The sequence below is a fragment of the Catharus ustulatus genome, chromosome 13 (genome assembly GCF_009819885.2).
Source record: "Catharus ustulatus isolate bCatUst1 chromosome 13, bCatUst1.pri.v2, whole genome shotgun sequence".
In the NCBI taxonomy this organism is placed as follows: Eukaryota; Metazoa; Chordata; class Aves; order Passeriformes; family Turdidae; genus Catharus; species Catharus ustulatus.
The window spans coordinates 11,652,419-11,676,025 of NC_046233.1; the positions used below are offsets into that span (position 1 = coordinate 11,652,419).

Genomic DNA, 23,607 nt, shown 5'->3' on the forward strand with positions numbered 1-23,607 from the left:
TATTAAAGAATTATAGAAAATATTTTTTCTTCGGCAGCTGTTAGTGCATGTGGAACAATAAGTTATATAACTCTACTGGCAAATACAAATACAATTTAAACACTCTATATATGTTCATGTTAAAAAGGTGACATTAAAGGTCCACTTACTGTGCTAAGGGCAATAAAAAAGACCAGAAAAATCACTGTAATCATTCTAAGCAAGCATTCATGAAAGCTACAACTCTGATTTGAAACAAACAGGGATGAGATTTAGACTGTTTGCCTGGTTTTTTCCTTGGACAATGAAAACTTTAGCAGTGGTGCTATTCTTCCTACCCCCATGCACCAGCCCAATACTGCAGTGTGTAGGTTAAATACAAAGGGTCAAAGTCGGAACAGATTAAACGTGTTCCATTGCTATTTTGAAAACCCTAGTAAATATTCCTATTTAATACTCATTTTTAAAGTCCCTCTCTTCTCCCTCATCCTTCTTTGTAAGATCTATCAACTTTATACTAAACTCTGTCAAGCTTGACACAGAGAGGATGCCAGCTTGCACCTCCTCAGCCCCTCAGTACCTGACAGAAGGTAACTTCACACTCTGTTTACAGGAACATCCAGAAGCTACACACAAAATGTTATGGAATGCAACTGGAACTGCTGAAAAGAACAAAAATGGTTCCTCACTTTATCCGTTCCTCTGCCTTGGTGGCTGCCTCCTGATACTGCTCAGTTGTCATCTTGTAGATCTCTTCATTCTGAAACAAAGAATAGAATGTTCAGCTCTAAAAATTAAAGGCGTCTCAGATCTTATCTTGTCACAAAGTCATCTTCTATAATTAATAACAATTTCCAACAACAAACAGAATATTCAGTTCAAGGAATACCAGAAATACTTAAGAGTCGATTTTATTTTCAGCAAAATGCATCAAGGCCTCAACACATCCTTCACTGCAAGGAAATTCCAAGGAAGGGAAAGAGGGGGAAAAGGTCACTACCAACCAACCACAAGCTCTGGTTATTCCATGTAACCACAAAAACAAGGTGTTCCCAGCACAGAGTTATTTTGAGTTCGGTCATGTTTTGTTCTCTTCTTTCATTAATTGCTGTGAAGGATCTTGTAAGTTACTGACATGCAAGTATCAAAATTGGCTGCTAGCACTGGAAAATCCATTTTACATTTCAGTGCTTCTACTTATGTTACTTACTCTTTAAAAGAAAATTATGCAGCCTGTTTCCCTTCTAACAACATAGGAGGCGTATCAGGTCTCAGTTAAGGCGCTGCCAAACAGAGTCTTGAGTGTCTTGCTGCAGGGCTTAAGAGGTTTGCATTAAATTCTCCAGAACTTGCACAGAAAGAATTTTAGCTCACAAGTGCTCAGACGCTAAAGATGGAGGATGAATTCCTCCTGTGGGCTGCACTGAGGAGCCTCCCAGGCACAATGAGCAGGGGGGAATGGCTGCACTCCCCCAGTGACTGCACTGCAAGGTCTCGTGTCACCAAACCGCTGATAGAGCTGCCCTAGGCAAAGCCGCCGGACTCCACCGGCAGCTGCCTCGCTCGAAGCTCATCTGCAAGGCTCTTACTCTGAAAAGGCACAAGCAGAAAATATGCAATAATCAATCAAAAAAAAAGTGACAAAATGGTATTGAAAGCGAGGACAGCTATTCATTTAGGGCCAGTTCGAGCTGCTATCTCGTCTCTCCCCAAATTTGGTCATTTTATATAGAATACTATTCTTGCCCTCCTTCATTTATTTTCCCATAAATGCAGCTGTGGTCCTGCGCATGATGAGCCGACACATACTGTTCAGTGGTTGGAAAAAGGAAAGGACAGATATAACTCAAGTTCTATTAGTGGTTCTGCCACTTGTGCAATCTTGGGCAAGTCACCATTTTCCATCTGCAAGTGAGGGATAACAGTTGCCTGTACCTCTGAAGTTGTGTGAAGCCCAGCTAATTGGAAGGTTTATAAAGGTTTTCAGAACCTGGGCTTCAAGGTACTGTATTGAAGTATTTTATCTCTGATGCCTGAATTTATGTTACATACCAAAAGAAACACAGAACAGATTTTGCTTTTTCAAACTTTGACCTAGGAGACAGACTTAAACTGAGCAATCACTGAGGACTAACCACTTCAAAATGCATTTTACCGGGAAATTATCGTTAATGTTTTTGTTTACTTACTCGTTACAGAGTGGCCAAACTTCAATGCTATTTAAATCCATTTTTCTCCTTCCTATATTGAAAAGTTCAGCTTTTAATGGTATCTTTTTCTCTGGCCTGTAAACAGACCTCATGACTTACAGCTCCCTGCTGTTACTTACTCACACATGAAACCACAAGACCTGTGCTTCATTAATTAAATTTGCCATTAAAAATTAAATAATGTGAATAAGTAGATGTAAGCGTTATCTCCATTGGGCTTCAAAGGTCTCACCGTTTCTCCAATTACTACCCAAGCAATTTCCATATTTCATACTGTCTGATTTCTCAAAGGGATTGGATCTGAGAGATCAGAATGAGAGAAACTGGGAAAAAGAGAAAGCAAGGTAGCAAATTTAAGCATTTTTCAGGCAATAGGAAGTAGTCCCGTCAGATACTATTAGCCTGCAGCACTCTGCAGTGAAACAGCAGCAGGAGAGGAAAACAGGAACAAATCTGTTGTACGTGAGACCCAGCATGAGGTCACGTTTAACTCACCTAAAGAAAGTAACGATAGCCAACAGAATCATTTGCTGGATGCACTGTCGATTGAAGTGGTTGTGGCACAACCTCACCTGGTTTATTACAGAGGGTTCAACTGCCCAGCACTTCGGTCAGGCTCATCTTCAACAACATCAGCTACAGCACGGACAAAAAGAGCTGGGAAATGAACCCAGGTTTTGTTTCTGAATTCTGCAGCTGCTAAAAGCAGGCAAGTGAGAGCCTGAACAGAGGTAAGGATCTCAGTGAGGGGAAGCAGGAAGGACTTGGTCTCAAAGCAACCACCAGGCATCATGCAAAGATTGAGGAGGGGCACAGAACACCTTCAACCTGCAACAAAGCTGTTGAGTTTTAAAAATAAAAAGGAAACATCTTTCCCTGTGATCCAATTGAGTCTCTTGCTGTTGGTTCAGATCTCTCCCCTTCAAAAACTCTAAACCCCAATAAAACAATATTTGTAATGCTATGAATCAGTACCTTCAAATCCTTCCCCAAGTAATAAAAACAGGGGGGCCCACCATTTAAATCTGAGTTTGTTCAACAAGCAGATTATTAAAATACATTTCCCTTGGCCTTTAGATCCTTTCTAACCTTGGGAAAGTCACATTCCCTTTTGTCCTAAACATTAAATGAGCAACAAATGGGCTAAATGGGCAAGAGAAGGACCTTTCAACATGGGCACAGACACAGTCCTGTGATCTGGGGCTTCCAATAACAGAATAATTTCCCAAGTATTCTCATCTATACTACTTCAGACACAAGACATGCTTCATTTCCAGCAGTTTATCACCTGCTATGGCAGGAGAGAACATTCCAGGGGCCTAGAACTTCCGAGGACTTTATGATCTAGCTGTAAACGAGGAGCTAAGGCAGGAACCACCTGAGCACTTCCCCCAACTTCAGCAGGGTCGCCTCCACACAAGGGCTATTCAGCAGGATCAAGGTGTGGTATTTGCACTTGAAACAAAGTCTGAGCTGTCTGTAGTCTTAGTGAAGTCCTTTATCTTCATAAAACGATATTCAGTGGTACAGTAAAAGAGAGAACATTCCACACGAAATTACAAGACATGAACACTGCTTTTAATTTACTTTCACAATATTTGATGCTTGAGATAAAATGGTAGCTCACAAAGAAAAAGTTGAGCATGAGACCTCAACTATTATTAAATAAAGCTCCTGGCAGTCTTAGTTGCAGAAATAAGTTTAAAAACATGACCAAAGGACACCATAAGGGCTCAAATAACAAAAGACACAGAAAGAATGAATGAACCACCTAAAATGTTTCACTTCTCTCAATAAAGCTGAGCCTTAGGGGAGTCAACTTCAGAACATTAGAGCTTTGTCATATGGGGAGAGAGCTCTCCAGAGAGGACAAACAAACTAAGCAAAGAAATGTTAGTTTGAAAGGTTTTTCTCTGCTATTAAATGATGGTTCGTAGCAAATAATAAAAACACCAAGAAGTTGTAAAAATACATAACCAGAGCCTAAAGTGCAACAGAACCACTTTCCTTTACCCTGCTGTTTTTCTACAACAGATTTGCTGCTATACCCTTGCTCGCCACTCTTCCAAAACACCCTTGTGCTAAAAATTCCATTCCAAAGGGAATCAATTTTAAAACTTAGAGCTAAATTTGGAGTAATTTTAATTCAGCATTCCTCCTTGGCTGCAACCATGCAGAGAAACTCTGACACTCACTACTACACCTCACTATACTGCCCAGGCCCTTTCCAGAACATATAGCAAAGAAAGTAAGAAAACATAATAGCAGAAGACTGAATTCTCAGGGTTATTTCAGGAGGAAAAGTAATTGAAACACAAAGAGAAAACCCTGCCAGCTCATTCTCACACTGACATTAAACCACATTCCTTACAACTTCAGTGTAACACGTGTTACTTGCAGTAACATGTAAAACAGAAAACTGAGCAAAACAAGCATGAGGAAATCAAAATCAATCAGGTTGCAGGTGAAATTATTTGTGAACATCAAGCAGCAGCATTAAAAACCTGACACTGAGACAAGGATTTCTCCATCAGGTTCAGTTCGGGTCAATAGATTGGAAGGTGTCTTGATTTAAAACCAACAAACCCAACCACCACCACCACAGATATCTTGAGATATTTTGACACCTCAGAGTATAGAAGCTTGTCAGTGGTCACAGCGTTTAGAGATACAAAGAGGATTAACAGCTGTTGAAATGCTGCCAGCCTAGATGAATGCCAGTGATAGCTCTGATGAAAGGGAGCAGGGCAGTGGAGGCCTTGACAAATGCTGCAGACGACAGCCGGGAGATTAGATGGTGCAATCTGCCTCGCACCTGACAGACGTGTTGCTTCCATCCCTGCTCCTGACATCCACGCTCACCAGAAAATGCAGAAAATGCCCTTTGCAAGCCCCTCTCAAACCCAAAAGAGCACAAGAGGCAGTGCTGTGAGCGGGGCAATACACAATGTGCCCCACAAGGGCACCGCAAATTTATAAGAGAAACAGGTAAGGAAAGCAAAGATTACTCCTTCCATATCAAATGTCAGCTGGAAGACATTCAAATTCCTGCTTCCAGCTGACATCCCCAGATCCTGAGAAGCAGCACAACTGTGGCCTGCCTGCACACTCCTGGGGACAGGGAGCACACACATGCCCTGGATGCAGCTGCTGCCATGAGGAGCTCCGGGAAGCTGCAGAGAAACATCAGTCAGTGCCAGCTTTGGGAGCCCCCTTTGCTCCCAGCAGTGCCTCAGGGAAGCAAAGGTACACCCAGGCTCCCCACACCTCAAACAGGTCAGTGGTTCACATGCACAGTACATCAGTCTGTTCATTCTCACCACTCAGAAGTCTCACGCAAACAGCTCCTAACAGATTTGAAAAATTACCCCATGTACCTGCATCCCTCCCACAGGTACAGAGGCAGATGAGCCAAACCAATCTGTTCACTGGATGACCCTATGGATGTGTTAAAATCAACCCACACAATCAATCACTGCTTTCAGCTTTGGTCCAAAACAGGGAGTTTGGGAATTTCAGAATATGCTGCAAGAAACAATCTCTTCTCCTCCTGAGCTCACCCCTCTGGTGTTTCTGCTCAGTCCATTTGCTGGTATCAGCAAGCAGTTAGCTCATTCACATTTCCTCCTTCCCATCAAATGTACATAAAAATAAAAGCCAATTAACAAGGAAGAGAAACATGCCTATAGAGCATATCACTAGAGCACAGAAGTTAAGGGTTAAACTGCTTTTTTGAAAATTTATAAGCTTTTTTTCTTAAAAGGTAACAGAGAAAAGATGCAAGGAACTACAAACAGCTTGCTGATATGGAAAAAAAAAGATTTTTTTTCAGCCAAAGCCAACTTCTAAACACAGCTCTGTTGTTTGCTGTTCATGTGTGGGTTCATCCACTCCTCCCGCTGAGACCAATAATGAAATGAGAGCATTGAATTTGTTCCATTCTATTCTTTCCTTCGGCAATAAGCTGTGAGATCATAAATTTTGGATTAAGATTCAGAGAAAGCATAAAGAGAGTAGTGTCCACAGTAAGAACACAGGCAAGTTAAACTAGTCAGGAGAAGTACATTCTTCTTTGAACAGATCTTCTCATGTCTGCAATATTACCCTGAGTTGAAAGCAAAATATGAATGCTGTAGCATATCTAGAAAGCTTCTCAAAGATAAAATCCCACAGAACCCCTATCTCCACAGAGCTTGAGGGAGGCAGAGCTGGGGAGAAGGAACATGGCTGAGTTTATCCTGTGGATAACAAACTAGGTACAAAAAGGTTAAGCTACAGTCCCTAAAGCACATGGAGTCAGACTGTCTATGAAGGTACCCTGGGAAGAGTCTAATTAAAAACAGGTACCCCAAAGCAAAATGGTATTAGGAACTTCCAAAAGCTTCAAGTGCCTCACTGGAAACATGCAGAAAAGCCTCATGTTATCTTCAAGTCAGAAAGGCAAACAGCAAAAAAGAAATTATTACTACAGAAGCAATTAAAAGGGGAAAAAAAAGAGAGAAGAGAAAGAAACACTGTGTTTAAATGAGGTTGCTTTAAAGCACACCCTTCTGAAAGACTACAAACAAAGCATTACCAATTCTTTAAACAAACTCTGGAAAGTAAGAGCAGCTTCAAAGAGAAAGGCCATAAAATTCCAGCAGGTAACTCAGGCTTTCTGAAAAGGACAGCAACAGCGCTGTGAAAGGTCCAGATTAATTCCAGTACTGCTGTAGGGCAGTATCTCCGTGCTCTCCTCCCAGCTGGAATTTTAGCTAAGGTGAGGAATTCACAGTAAATGCCCGAATCAATTACATCTGACAAGTGCAAGTAAACTGGCTTCCCAGGCATTGATTAAACATCAAGAGTTTCCAGCATCCTGCTTCAGAGAAGTCCTGCACGTGCCTGACCTGCGCAGATAACGTGGTGCCCATGGCATCAAGGGCACAGCACTGCCTGCCAAATCCCAGCACCTGTGCTGGGCAGCTGCAAACTCATCCTGCAGGGCTACTTGGGTCCTACCAGCAGACCCACCACACAATGAGGATGAACTCTGAGATCACAGGATGCTGCCTCAAACATCTGGGCACTGTCCATGAGAGAGTGACAGGAATACAGAAAATCAATGCTAAGGGAAATGGAGAAGAAAGAAGGAAATTGCCAGAATATCAAGAGCACTAAGAAATGCAAGTGGAAGTTTCACTCAAAGGCTGACCAACACTTTCAAGGGGGAATAAAGAGGGAAAAAAACCCATCAAACAAAATTGGCAGCCATCAAATACTTGTCATACAATAAAAAGGATACGAAGCACATTTCCTTGTCAGGCCTGTCACAGGAGCTTATTTTGGGAAGGAAGGAAGGAACATTTTAACTAAGGTTTAATGCTGTCATGCCAAAGTTGGTATTTGACAGAGCCTCCAACAAAACTCCCACCACCTCGGACAGTCATGCTGCAGCTAAAACTTCCATCCTTCTCTGCTGAGAATATCCCTAAGTCCCATTTATAAACTACAGCAGCTGGCCCAGTTAACAGTTCCTGTCCCAATTGAAAAAAAAAAAAAAGCTAAGTTAAATTCATTCCTTTAACACAACAGGTAGCTAAGGAATGTAATATACTGGGTTCCCAGAGCAAGGCAGAATAGAGGAACCCAAGGCAGCAGGATGTGCAAGAGAACTGGAGAATACTGAAGAAAATGCATCACATCCATACACATACATACATGCATGCATAAAGGAACTGCAGGGGAGGGCGTCACTGTAAGAAACAAACAAAAAAACCACTGAAAAACAGAAGTAAGCCAAAGCCTGGAAGTTCCACCCCCTCCCAGGGTTTTTCCTCCACCCCCAACTACAAATTATTCTCCATGTGCAGCTTCCAGTAAATCAAGCTTTGCTAAATAACCCCGACATGTGCAGGGCTGAGAACCAGCCAACAAGCAATGATGAGATGTCCCTGGAATGATTAAGGAAAACGCAGACATCTCTCAGGTTACAAGGAAGCCTGTTGTACTCTCCCCTTGGTGCATATGCAATGCTGCAAGCGCTGTTCTGAAACCTCTGATATTCAAAGGCTCATTTGGTTGACAAGGAGCCTGTGGATTCGTGGACAGATTGTCACACAAACTGTCAGGTTTTTAGAGAGACTATCAGACCTCTCTTTGCCTACGTTACGGAGCACATCAAAGACACAGAAGATGAACCAGACACAGACTGCACAGATCTGACAGAATGGTGGGTGTACATATTCAGAATACTGTACTGCTGGGGGGGGAGAGGCTTAATGTGAATAATCAGGGGCTGAAAGTTCCAGAAATGTGACAGTTTTTGGCAGCAATTCCCATCTTTGCATTTATTTATTGAAGGGAGAAAAACTGCCATACTAGCGGCAAACTTGAGATAGGAAGAAAAATTGTATCAGCAGCAATTTATTTTCCACTGTACTTTTTCTTTATTACTATTACTCCCAGAGCATTTTCAGAAGATATTTGTATTTTCAGTCAAGGCTCTCTCACTGTGCTTGCAGGCTCTCTTCCCATTTTATCCAGTAGGAGAGACTGGTTTAATGATTACAGCCCAAAAGACCGCTAGGACTTCACAGGTCACTGTACACGGTTAATGGCACAGACAAATCCACACTTTCAGAAGTGCCTGCTGGCTCGTGGCCCTGTCTGGAGATGCTCAGGAGCTCATTATTCAAAACTTCAAGCTCAACTTATGGGTAATCAGCACATCTGAAGAAATACAGCATACCCGGATAACCAAAAAGTGAAGAGACAAAAGCTATTATAGAAAATACTAACCTTAAGCATTAAGGTCTCACTTCTAAAATGGGGACAATGTTCACTTATCTTCCAGCGAGCTAGAAATCTCAGTTAATGAATACCTGGAAAAAGTTCTCAGCTCCACAGTTCAAAAATAGTATTACAAAGGATAACTTTGTCATTCTCCCTTATTAGCAATAGTTGGACAAACATGATAAAGCAACAATGTATTTCACAGGTGGCAAAAAAAGTTACTAAGCTATTTCTACAGAGAAATATTGATTACTATTTAGAAAGGAAAATTAAATATAAAACAGAACACTGATAACAAGAAAAAGAAAATGGATTAACACAGAATCCTTTGGCCTGCCTTTACAATACCACTGTCACATAACCTCTAGTTCACCCTGCAAGGCATCAGCTATTCCAGAGAAAGGAATATTAGTATCTTTTTGTATGTATTTATATGTATTATATTTTTGTATTTTATATGCATCTTGTGTTCAAAGATTGAAATTCACCACACAGCAAACAGATAATAAATACGATGTTTATCCTAAGATAAAATAAACCACAAGGAGGACAAAGGAGAAGGGATGGCAGAAGGGATAAGAAAGAAATAGAAAATATTTGTAAGCAATTTCCTTTCCATCATTTGACAGTCTCATTCTCTCTGCTTTTAGTAATCTTCTCTTTCACCTGTTTTTTAATGCAGCTGTTTTGCCTCCTCTATAAGGGCATTGAAGAGACACCTCTGCAGCTGGCAAAGAGGGAAGGCTCCACAGAGAAGCCCAGAAGGACCACAGACCCCCAATCAATGGAGAGAGGCATTTTCACAGCAGGGCTATTAAGCTGTAAACATTAACATGAAAATCAAACACCTACAGAGAGCAGGAGCAGCCACACAACTCCTTCATTCCTGTACTCCACAGGGAACACTCTGGACACACCCCAGGGGCAGGATGTCACCCATGGCCTTACACACCTTTCAGGCACCCCCAGCTTAGTTATGGTACTTTCATTACAGAAGCCAGGTAGAGGAAAGGCAACAAGGCAGGTCTCACTTTTAGCCCAATAAACAATAATAGGAATAATTACTTATTACCATTAAGCCTGAAAAATCTCACCATGTCTTGCTGCCAAGGCTTCTCAGGAACATAAACAGAAGAATGTCACATGCACAATGTACCACACACCCATAGAAGCAAGCTAAATCTACTCAGAATTTAATCTCTAAACACAGTCTGACAGTAAGGATTATTGCATACCAGCAACAACAGACCATGAACTTGGCATTAAATGAAAAGGAAATATAGGTAGGCTTAAAGCTGCAGAAGAAACATTTTGGTATAAGCATTCTAATTATCAGGGGTTTGTTGCTGCAGCTGATAAACTTTGTAAGAAAAAGAGGCTTGGGAAACTGTGATTTTTATAAATGGATATTATTTTCAGGCTCATGAAAAAGGAAAGTATCAGTATTTCACCTATATCTGGACAAGACCAAGCAAAAACTTCAAGCTCTTCAACTGAAGACAGCATGAGCTCAGACAACAGGAATACAAAGAAGGGACAGAACTATGCTTTTGCTGGGGAACAACAGGAGGGAATAACAGCAAACACCACAAACACTTCAGACCTGAAGGTAAATCCTCTCTCCACAGAACAAATGAACACACAAACTTAAAACCCAGCACTGTTCTGTTTTCAGCCAGCAAGGACTAATGCTGTGTTCCTCCCTGGGATGCCCTGTGCCTATCACAGAAATCAACAGTTAGGACACTATTATGGGGGATTTTTTTGTTCTTCCTGCAACAAACCCTTGTCTCTAACTGAAGGAAGAGTTATCTCAGTGCCACACAAATGAGGGATTGGCCATCAGGCAGTAATGGCTTTTTGCTGCTGCGAACGGAAGCTGCATCTCAACAAATGACCTAAAGGTGAAAGGTCTCATACACTACATTTAATTCCCTAAACAGCCAAAGGAAATTCTGTGGTATATATAACTACTATGAAAAATGAGGTTAAAAAATGCATATACATGCTCAGACAAGCAGCACAACACAACACACCCATATGAGTCGACTCCTCTGACCAGGAACCACAGTCCAGCCAGTTCAAAGCCTGCTGCATGTCAGGGCAAATTAGATCATTTCTGTGTACCATCCAGTACATCATGAGACATCTCTAGGGGGAAAAAAAATCCACAACCCAGGCACTCCCCAATTGACCCAGGCATGCAAGCTCAAAGCAACCTTGCAGCTTGAAATTATGAAAGAAAAAAATTTGGCTTCTGTTCAGAAGAATGGGGAGGGAGTAGAAAGGAGAAGGAATTAAGCTGGTTTTCTTATTAAAAGACCTGAAATGCAGTAATTGGGAAGGAAAATAAAAGCTAGCTCTTCTCATAAAATAACCTATTAATTACAAGTCTTCTCAAACCAGAGGCTTAGAGCTTTATCTCAGTTCCCACATTTTCTTCTCCCATCTCTTGCTGCTCTGTGGCCTCTTGGAGATGGGCACAGATTCAGCAGCCTCTCAGCATGTCCTGGCTCTGTGGCCATTCCTCACTGTTGCTGTCCCCTGTGCAGGGCAACAGCTTTTACCTGCTGGCCACTCCACTGCTGAACAGCTAGCAGGGCAACTCCTCTCCACACTTGTCAGTGCTCACTCCCAGATGGTTCTACTGCACATGAGACATATATTTACTATTTTTAACTAAAATAGAACAAAAGCCATTATTTCTTATTTACTTACACTGGGGCTAAAATGCAAATGGGTGAGCCAGGAAATCTTCATTTGAGCCAAGGTGTTTAAAGGCAAACTGTGGCATCCTTGTATGTATGGGCAAACCACCAATTAACCCCAAAACACAGAATGTATGGGCAAACCACCAATTAACCCCAAAACCAACCAACCAAACAGAAATCCACACATCATCATGGAATCAGGATATTTTGTGACAGGCAAAGCAAGTCTGCAGTGGCTGAAGACCTCACTGCAAGCCTGATGGTACACATCTATTTAAAAACATTGAACATGTTATTTACAAGCTACTTCTGAGTCACCCTGGTCTCTGGGGAATGTGCATTATATGTTCAAGAAATTGGAGTAGCTCTTTTATTTATGTTTCTTTAAAATGACTGGCAGATGGGGAAAAAACCTTCAGAGAAGTGGCCCCAGGCTGTCATGAAACATGTATTTAACACACCCACAGTAAACTACTAAACACTTCAGAAGGTACAGCCACTGTAAATATGGAGTAGTTCCTTTTTAAAGTCTGATCTTTGGACTACTTAATTCAGCACAAATTTGAGATGTTCTCGGGAGTCAATTCATAGAGTAATTATTAGCCATATTTTCCATTAACATGATGACAGCACACTCTGTAAGGGGAGAGCCATAATTTTAAGACCTTTTCAAAACGAATCCTGGTGTTGGCTTTATTTTTAAGTCCTAATAGTAATGCCTTTTTTCATGCCATATGTGGAAGGACAACTGTGAGCTGAAATAGAAATCTCAGATTCCCCAAAGTCAGGCTCTTATGCAAGTGAATTCCACACATAGGGAAGTTTTGTCTACCTGAACCAATTTCCAAGACTAAGTCTAAATCTGGAATATCCCAAGAGAAGCACAAGCTTCAATCATCAAAATCCCAGCAGACACACAGAATCCAGCCTAAGGTCTGGAACATATTTAATCAATTCACTGTGCTAACTCTCTACAGCTTCATAAAATAGCCAATAGTGCAATAACAGGGCCAGAAATTAATTGTACACTGGTTGGTGAATTACAGAGAATAACAGGCAGCACTAGTATTTATTGCAGCAGGGTGATGTAGTTGCTGTTGAGGTACAACTGCACCTCAGTAAAAACAGGTGAGAGACAGACTGTGTGTGTGTTCACACCTGGGGATGGGGGGGGTGCAGTGCTGCTTTCTATTAGAAAAGTGGCACTGGTTTTACTGGTAACAGTGTTATCTATATAAATATATACAGACACGTTTATAAATATCAATCCTGCTTACAAACAAGCATGTAAATGACACAGAGGGAGCAATCAGAAATTTAAATTATTAGGCAATGAGAAAATGAATGAAATTAAGGGAAAATTGGGTTGAATAAAAAATGCCAAGGAAGGGTATCAGAAATATTAGATAATGGGGAAAGCTCTCAGAAGTGAGACAAAAGGACCTCTTGTTTTGCTCTTTTTGGACTAGACTTGACAAATGCTCCAGTGTTGAGTTCCAACAAAGAGACAAGATCACATTCTAGGTCTTTTTGTTCTGCCTTTAACAAGTCTTCATAGTGATACACTGATGAGACCAGATACCAGATTGTTATCTAAATTCAGCTGCTAAATTCAGTGTTAAGACACTAAGTTCAAACCACACGTTGCCACATTTATTTCACAAGTCGAGCCTGAGGATGGATTCCTCCAAGATGAAGCAGCCCATAAGCATCATTCTCTCCCTCTGCAAAGATACTCTAAATGCCAGGGAAACAAAATCACCGTAAGGCTCTGACAGTTCACCCTTCAGCACACAGACTGCAAACGCATCCCTGCACTAATCGTGCAGGCTGAAGAGGAAGCAAACACTTAGCTGCTGTTTGCATAGAGGCTGCTTGTAATTTGATGTAATGTACTGAACAGCAGTCAACACATATTGAAGAGAGAACATACACACTGCAGAGAAGGCAGAGACTGTGCTGACATCTAACACGTTTTAGTTACCCTATTATAGATGTTCTTTGAGTTCATCAAATTACCAATCAATTTATCTGATCTCTAAAAGCTGTGTACTGAGGTATATTAACTACTAAACTTCACAAGCTTGCCACAAAAAAAAGCCATTAAGTGGGTGAATTGAGCACAAGGTACTGGATGTCAGTTTGTGTGTTGGCCACCAGCAATAAGCAAAGAACCTCTCCCTGAAGACAGGGAGGCTACCAGGAGCATTAGTCTCCTCTAAAGATGCTGTTCAGCCCTTTCTGTGGATGCCCACAGAAAGCAGAAATCAGGGATGCTGCCCTCCCTGTCATGCTCTTACCCCAGCATGACATTTAATGCCTAAGAAAAGCTGAAAAGAAGAGGATAGAAGGTTGGAACCAGTTCAGATGATGATTTCAGGTTCGTTCCCTTTTCAGTTTGTTCCCATTCAGAAATTTAATTCAAGCACAGGATAAGATCTTCCCTTCTCTAAATGTCAAAGGCTGTGCCCTGGGAGACTGATAGAGCCACTGCCACCTGAGAGCAGCATCCAGACAGGAAACCTGAGCAACTGGAAGGGATCTGAATTATTAGGGTGGATCTTGTCAACCTATAAAAAAAACTACACTGGGGATTATTCTTGTGTTTCGCAGATTAAATCACCACTTTAATGAACGGGGTGCTTAGCTGTACTCTATTGGCCTGCAAGGCAAACTGCTTTTTTTGATCATAGGTATTTAAGTTCAAAGAAAGCATTGGTGGGTTTGTGAGGGGATGGGTTTGCAGGAAGGGCTGGGGATGAATAAAGAACTGAACAAATTAGATAAGAAATGAAAATGAAATTGTGAAGAATGTTATAAGGTTCAATAACGGAGATGGGGACAAGAAATTCTTCTGAAAGGAAAGCACATTTTTTGAGACCAGAATTTCATTTCACACTATCTGTCCTTCCTCCAGGTACCCACAGCACTGGCTAGAGCAGTAAGCTGGTGGCTGGCAAGACTGTGACTGCAGGCAAACAAAGCAGCCCTTACCCACATGGCAATAGCTCACACACAGCCCCAAGACATTACAGGAGAAAGCAAATGGTGTCAGTCACACCTGCCAGGACACATCAACTCATTTATCAAAGGGCACTGAATCTTAAACTCCCACTGAGAGGGCAGAGGGTTTGGTTGGAGGTAACACCTGAACACAGCTTGTTTTTTCAAAGGTGGGCAAGTGATCCCTAGGTCTCATGGACACAGACAAGCTTGGCATCCCAACTCAAGGAACAGATTTCTCATCCCCTTCAACAGAAATCCCTTCCCACCTTCACCAAGTGACATCAGTTTGTGCAGCTCCACAGAATCTGCTTTAAATCGATGATGAAGATCCAACATGAACATATTGTTCTGAAAGGCTTTTTTTTCAGGCTTCTATCACTTTTTTTTCTGCAGAATTTTTTATTGAGACAAGTTACCGGCCATAAACCAGAAATGACACTGGACTTGCATGTAGGGGTGACCTTGGTGCAGCAAAGTGGGAGACAGCTCCAAGAAGAAGGATCAAGGCCAATAAGAATAACAAACATTCTCCCATTCTTTATACATCTTAAATGCTTTACAAACATGCATTAAACAGGAAGTACAAGGGCAAAAATAGATTAACTTAAACAAACGAAACAAAATGAATGCCACACACGAAATTATAAGATTTGTGAAGTCAAGCAGAGAAAAAGGTGCAGTCAACCTTATTAATAAAAAAGGTATGTATTCAATGCATTCCTTTCCCACTTGCACAAATACTCTACAGCTTATGAATACCTCTTGTGCTACTTACTGCTCTGAAAAAGTACAAGCAGAAAAACGTTGCATATTAATGCACCCACTGCTCACAGTAGTCCACAGCCGCCTAACAAGAGATAATGTGGGAGCCAGAGCTTAGGAAAATCCAAACAAAGAAGAGGCATCATCTACAGCAAGGAGTTTCACTTCATCTTCCAAGATTACCTTCAGCCTTTCTCTGCTGTTTCACACCACTCCAAAGCACTGCCTGTGTTTTTGTTGGAGTGTAGCACTGCCCTTAGCTTTTGTCAGGTTAAACTCAGCAAGAGACCAAATAGCAAAAGGAGTTAAATAAATATTTACTTGGGAGAAAGTATACAACTAATATGCTAAGTGAAATCTCCTGGCATCTTAAAGGCTCCAGGAGAGACTGTACTTCTTTCTTATTATACTTTTTAAAGGATGTTTCTACTACTTGGAGAAAGCAGGACAAAGCATACACAGAATCCCTAATAAAAATCCCAGTTCTGAGCAGCATATATGTTAACTATTAACAACAAGCTCCTCCATCTCCCTCCCTGCTTCTCAGTAACAAATAAATGCATGCAAAAATATCATCTTGAGTTTCTCAAGTTGAGTGTGTCTAAGATTCTCCCTACAGGTTATTAGTCTAACTCTCACTCTTTCTACCCAGAGGAACACTACAGTACAAAACTTCATTCAAAACAGTTGAGAGAAGATACACATTTTACAAAATAATTCAAATTACATGGATGAGATATAAAATTACTGAAACAAGTCAGAGTTACAAGTTTAACCACTTATAATAAGTTAGCCAGGTCTCATTACTGGATTACTTATTGGAGATTAGACAGTCATATTGAAAACACAGGTGTAGAATGGAATGTCTAACACCAGCTCCAGCCCTGCAACCAGTCATACAAGAAACAGTCAGTTCAAAGGAGCCTTCCCCTCTAATTTTCCTGATTACCAAAATATTTTAAACACTCCAAAACAAAAACATACAAGTGACCCAAGAGACAGAAACACACAACTACAACAAACTGTCAGAGTTAAAGTGAGGAAGATTAAGGGTTTTACCAGTGTAATGATCCTCTGCAAGGAATTTACTCAATAAAATTTGATTTTTAAAAAATCTCTAAGAAGCAAGCACCACACTGCAGGCAGAACAAAGCCCACCATCCCTTCCCACACACACAACCCCTGACAAACTGACAATGAAGGGTGCAGTGGGAAGAATATTCCCAGCAACTAATCCCAGCATTGGTTTAATCCCAGTACACCCACTGTATATATTCAAGCCTGCACTCAAAACAGCAGAATGCTGCCAGTAGCAGCAGTGTGTGGCATTTGCTCAACACAAGTCAGAAGTGCAAATCAAGTGTCAGGCACTACAAAGAAACGGAGACTCAAACAGTGATTCTGACACAGCTGCCACACATGTTCACAGTCCCCCTGCATCCCAAGCACTGTGTACTCAGTCCTGGTTCACAGCCCCTGAGGATTAAATAAATATCCAAAAATGACTAGTCATGATGGTCAAAGCACTTGGGGAAGTACCCCATAACCTTGCTTTGATCAGGTTGGAAGGGACCCCGGTGGGTCATCTGGTCCCACCTCTCTGTTCAAGCAGGGTCATCCCAGAGCACATGGCACAGGATTGTGTCCAGTGCTCCTTGACTGTCTCCAGTGAAGGAGACACCACAACCTCTCTTCCCATCAGTTCAGGTCTTACAGTTATCCCTGGACATTCACTTTCAGTCACAGGCAGGACCAGCATACTGAACTAGATGGATCCTCACTGTGACACACAACTGCTGCACTCATTGTGTCATTTCTTCCAGTGCTTTAGTAGAAGATGCAGGGAAAACCCCAAAAGCTGAAATACTGCAATTATTTTTTCATATATGCCTTTTCCTGTGAAAATAGCTATAAGACTGTCTGGAGAAACTGAGTTTCTCAAGTTCTGCTTGAAATAAGGTACACCCATAGCTCACCTCATGCAAAACTAAAGGCAAAGCCTTTTTAGCATTTTTATAGCTTTACTGTTTCACAACACTTTGCCCTCCCATTATAAGCTATTCCATCATATAGATGGAATAACTGAGATAGATGGACTAAATAATTGTTTCAAACTCCCAAAAGAGAAATGGCTATTAGAAAATGAGCAGGTTTTTCCTTCCAATTCTGTGCTCTGTCCAGTAGATTACAGTACTCTTTCAAAGATTACAAAATAAAAGGATAATGTATTCACACAATCTGCTACATTCAGGGGAACTACTGAGTTCAATTCTGGTCAATACATCTCAAAGACAGAGCTGCTAGGGGGAAAGTGCCAAAAGACAAACAAGTAGAATGAGAAACCTGAAAAAAAAAAATCATTCACACAAGCAGAGGCTGAAAAGGCATGGACTGCTCAGTTTAATGGGAAGGTAAAAGAGGGAATAGAAGTCTACAGATAATGAATAATGAGGAGAATTTCTTTTATCTCTTTCACATAAAGGATATTAAATGCAAAAAAAAAATATTTGAAACTGATAACAGAGAATTTATAGAGTACATAAGTTAACCTGTGGCACACACTGCCACATCATGTTGGAGGCACAGAGCTAAACAGGGCTACAGGAAAAACGCCTGAGATGCACAGAAGAACAATGGCACCAATCCAAATTTCAGTGAATAAAAATACTGAATGAAAATAAACTCTTGTGCAGCAGTGCATGTGTCTGCCTCCAACTGACAACATTTAGGAAGACTCTTCTCAAATCTGCTCTCCAAAAGTTTTCTTTGTGGCTTTGTTTTGGTGATGTTTTTTTTCTTCTTCCTTCAAAGCCTTTGCAAACTGACCACTGTCAGAGGAAACAAGATAGTCTGTGTTTGATTCACCAAGCAGCTCTTATGTTGTAAGGAGCATGTAACACAATTACTCTTAGCATCCTACTGGGAAGGTACTGGATTTTTAACATCAATAGTTCAAAACATCCTTCAAAAACAAATCTCTAAGTCTCCTACTGTTGAATTCTGTTATCATGCAGAAGTGGGGACAAAACCAACCTGGGCACAGCAGGGGAGGAGAGAGGGGAATTCCTGATAGCCTGATCCTTAGAAGGAGAAATTTCAGTTTGCAAACTCCACACTGAGCCATATTCATTCACTCACAGCCAAACACCTCTGAACTACCAGTGACCACACTTCAAGTGACCATCTCCTCTTAAAACAGAAGAGAAAGCAAAATTATATCTCAGAGCTCTCCTCCACAACCCCCTTACTGAGAGTTTTTTTCAAATATTGACACACACATACACAGATATATAAAAATATATCTAAGCCTTGGAAAGCTTTAGCACAGTGGAAGGAAAAATAAATAAATAAATGTCAAGGTCTGTGTGTATTCAACAAATAAAAGCAGAATTATATAAAAGCAACAGCTAATAAAAAAGATTGTTCTGTGCTGCATTTTCCATCTTTCCAACCATTATAAGAATAAAATTATCCTCAGAGAAGATCAAAAACCTTTTTCAAAACTAATACAATTAAGCTTTATTACACTGTTTCAAGTACATTTCTCTCCTTTCCCTTCTAGCCCCCACCACCTCCCACTCCAATCCAGACTAATGGTTGGAGGCATTCTTCTATTTTATTACCAGCAAAATGCTAGTCTTTAAGGGTCAGAAACTATGCAGTGTTTCAAGAGAGGAAAGAAAACCTGTTCTTTTTATCTATTTGCTTTTGTACACATAACAACTAGCAGACAGTTTCTCTGTAGCTCTGCAGCTTGAATAGGACTACAGGTAACCCACCTTACTCCCCCAAAAAGACCCTGCACTAAAATATCCATCACATTGTTTATAAAGGTGTCCCTGCAGCAAGGCACGTGGACTTGAAAACACAAATGACAACAAAAGATTTCAGAAAGAGGACAATGAAGCCTGGACACAAACTTCTCCCCGCTCCACTGTCCATAAAGGACAGACACACAGGTTTTTCCCTGCAATTTCTGCTTCATGAAACCAGATCCAGAGAGAAGAACATAATAGAAGCAAACAGCATGGGACCAAGAAATTGCAAAAATTCCCTTTGCGTATGAACATATGGACAACTGTGATAATTAGAGTGATAGCTGCTAGATTGTTTGCAATTTCACTGAACAATCCCCATTATCTAGAAATAGAATTTAAAATACGAATGCAACACTGAGTGGTAGCTTTAATAGTTTATTTTTAATGAATTGTACGGATTAAACCGTTGCAAAATTGTATCATGTGAATTTGCTCACAGGCATGTTTTACCACTGCTGGCTCAAAAAAATGCAGCATGGACAGTCATACAGTAGGAGGGAATGAAAAGAGGAATAGATATGCCAACAGCTTCCTACCATTTCTATGATCCACAATTTTCCCATGTTCCATCCTCACCATCCTGCTACATGTTGGTAGTAAAACTGATTGATTTCTCTGTCTCTTTACAACCCACCCTTTTCATTGTTTGCGCTTCTTTTTAGTCACATAACACAACTACAAGTCGAATGTATGCAACTCCCTGTCAGGAGGTCTAATTGCTTCAAATTGGAGAAGATTATTCTCCACATTTATTAAAAAATAAAGACTACTTATAACATTATTTCATTTTGCCAGGAAGTGAAGAACACATTAGTTCATAAGGAACAGCATGGCTGCTCCTATTTTTATGGCATCAATTTTTAAAAACTCATCATGGTAAACAATTAAACAGAGAAGCAAATCCCACGTTTAGGGGAGAGATTCAAATCCCTAAATGGATTTTCAAAGGTCATTTCAGGCTTAAAAGATGCTTGACAGTGCCTCTTTAAATCATGTTCATTTCAAAGGCTTATCCAGCAAGAAGCAGGCAGTGTACTGCAGCACCACTCTTTGAACTGTTTGGCTCCCCAGAGAAAAATTAATAATACAACTTTAATTCATATTTATAGCAAAATTTATGATGTGGTGGTTGATTATTTTTTTTATTAAGGATTTTTAACAAAAGGAATAAAAACCACGGCACTTGTTTGTTTTTTTCAATTTAGCTTTCACCTAAAACCCATGGTGAAAAAGATAATAGTTTGAACTACCAGAAATCATTTTAAAAAAATAATCCAGTTAAAAAACCCTTTATCTTTCAAAGGCAAATTGCTCAAAAGATCTTTCATCATTTATGTAAGGGGTAGGGGCCAGAAAAGATACTGTCAGCTGACAGTTCCAGGTTGCAGCACAACACACCTTGGTTCTCCATCTTTTGGATCCCCACAGATCTGTGTCCTACCCCTGCCCCAGAAATAAAGACAACTCTGCCTTACCTTCTTCTCAATGCGGGCCAACTGCTCTTTATAGAAGTTCTCTTGTAGCTTCAACTCTGCCTCTCTGTCTTGCAGCTGCATAGCCTGGAGAGGACAACAAAACAGTATCAATAGAAGAAGAAATTAAAAATAAAAAATGTAGTGCAAGGAAAGCACATGTGATGCAGACTGGAAGGAATTAAAAAAAAAATCACTGCTCAGGACTCCTGTATGGGATCCCCCTCAGTGGAACTACAAACCTTAAAATTGCAGCTCATTTTGGGTTATCCCCTGACATTTGAAATGCTCTTATTAGCATCATACTCAAACTCAAACCCTTGGCTTTACACTTCTTATTAAATGAAAACATATAATCCTAGGAAGGTTTCCCATTCCCTTTTTCAGAACTCTACTTATCCATGTCTGCTTTTCCATGAATCATGAAAGTCATTACTCAAATGTTCTTCACCTTACCTTAAAAAAAAAATCTACCAAATCCCCTCAAATCCTCCTCTTTATAAACCCTTGCCCCTTGGAGTGTCCAAAAGCTTCTAAGGATTAAATACTCCTCTACTACAGACACACACAGGACTATGCAGATAATTAAGTGCTCTCTCCACATGCTCTCTATGCATTCCCTATCAGCACCCTCAGAGCTCCTCTGGCTGGTGCTGCAGACTCAGAGGGCTGTCAGAGAATTTCTCTTCTATCTTTCAAATCATAAGCACAGCACTTTCAAAACATCATATCTGGTATTCATCAGCTAAACAGTGCTCAATTAAAAAGTCTGTGGGCACAGCAACAGCTGTAGCCTTCTAGCTCCTTACAGCCAGCACCACTTCATTATATTCCCACCCCTAAACTGAACCAGCATTAAGAAAACATGACATTGATGGAACTGAATCAAACTTCTGAAGTTTAAGAATAACAAGAAACAATAGCAAGGAAAGATGACAGCTGTTGTTCATCCCCCATCCCACCTCAAAATCTCTGGGGCCACACAAGTTTACAGCAGGCAGAAGACCTTTCAAAACCAGAATGATTAGCCTGCTTAACATGGACACAAGCCCTGCCAGTCCAGAGCATCCCAGCAACATTCTCTTAACTTCTAATGACGCTATGACTACAGAAAATGCTGGTCCAACATGATTAAGCAGCTGGGACAGAAATATCCCCATGGGCTCAGACCTGTCATTTTGCGGCCAAAAGCCATTGCTAACGAGAAAAATTACATCTGAAAGCAAGTTGCTGTGCATGTCCTTCTTTCTGCTCCCCTGCTGATGGAAATACAGTGGTATAATAGGGCTTAGAAGAGATTTCAATCTAGGCAGTGAGGGTGGTTGATAAGCAAGAAAAGGATTATATGAAATAGGAAGATTGTAGGGGTGTGGTAGTGATCTGGGTTTCTTTGTTTTTAAAGAAAAAGAAATATTTCTGTTTCCATGTTTGCTATCCCAGAAAACAGGACCAGGATAAGGCACAAGCAGTAGAGACTCGTATCTAAATCCTCTCTCTCTCAAAGGCACTTGATTAAAAGCAAAAATCTCTGGATTTGTTTTAACCTATAGCTCTCATACCACTTCCCACCTGCAAACCAGCTGGAACAGGACAGGGAGAGGGATGAGAATGAGCTACCCATACATGCAGCCTGACAAAAGAGGTATCACAGCAACAATAAGAGCACTGAAGGACACTTTGTAAGTGCCAGAACTATAACCATTTTCTGGTAAGAGAGCCATAGCTGTTCCTCTGAACCAATCTTCTACACAGTAAAGGAAATATCAAATAAAATTAAACAGATGTAAGAAGGTGGGATGGTCTGGTGGATGACCAAAGGACCCCAATTCTCCTGCAGGTTTTCTGCATAATACCCATAAAATCAGAATACTCCACCTGTGACTTGCATTTCCTTAAGGGGGAAAAACAAGTAAAGAAAAGAAAGAAGAGTAAGACAGTACTGATCCCTCTGTATGATTCAGACGGAAGGTGCATCATATGATGGAAGAAAAAAAAGGAAAAAAATAGTCAATAAATTCTTATAAACTCAAAATTTCTGTTGGATCTAAATAACTACATATCAGTGCTAGTCTCCTGGGAGAGTGGACATTCTGGAAGTACAAAATCAATACATGTAACAATACCAGTGTGCAAGAGGCTTTATTCTGTTTCTGGCAAGACATGGATCACAAACCCACACACTCACTCAACTTTCCAATCTGTGAGTTTGCGTGACATCATCCACCAAGAAATCCAGCACACTGATCCTTACAACCCCTCTGGAAGGAAACACAAACCAAATCCCTAATCTCTCAAGGAGGGTGCTGAGATGCAGACACGTTAGGGGTGTGCTGCTCTGCACAATGACGACCTCTGGACTGCCAAGCTGACCTCACTGGAGCTGGCAGTGAATAATGCCTCGACACCCATCCACCTGCACCCTGCCTGCAGCAGACTGACATTCTGTGAGTCACTTCCCCAGGGTCTTGCAAAACTGAGCTCAAAGAGCCAAAACCAGATCTCCCAACTGCAGACTATAACCTCAAAGTACTCCCCTATTCTTCCCCCTAAGAAATGTCTCCCATATTATCCCCCTTTGTCCCACTTATCACCCATAATGTATGATGAGCTGGAGGTTACAGAGAAACCTTGTACTTGCAACATAAACATATTTTCAATGCCTTGCTTGTTTTCAAGAGCTGCTGCTGTTTCAGTGCATTAAAGTATGCAGAGAAACACTCTATTTGTGACAGATCTGCTTCAAAGTTGCTTTCTGTTTCCCTCTATCCCCAGCTGTTATTACTGAAAACTTTAGTACACTTTATGATGATGTTTGAAGTACAAACGGTATAGCAGAGCATGTGTCATGTGAAATATCCACTGTTCCAAACTGGGT

General features: G+C 40.9%; 1 protein-coding gene across 2 annotated transcripts in view; it reads right to left on the minus strand.

Moving 5' to 3' along the window:
- Positions 1-23,607, minus strand: part of CHCHD6 (coiled-coil-helix-coiled-coil-helix domain containing 6) — a 109,054-nt gene that overhangs the window by 51,038 nt on the left and 34,409 nt on the right. For both annotated transcript variants that reach the window (XM_033071907.2, XM_033071906.2), the window contains 2 exons: positions 20,736-20,819; positions 669-739 (listed from right to left, as the gene is read on the minus strand). In XM_033071907.2, coding sequence (XP_032927798.1) covers positions 669-739; positions 20,736-20,819 — 155 coding nt within the window. The remainder of the gene's footprint in view (positions 1-668; positions 740-20,735; positions 20,820-23,607) is intronic.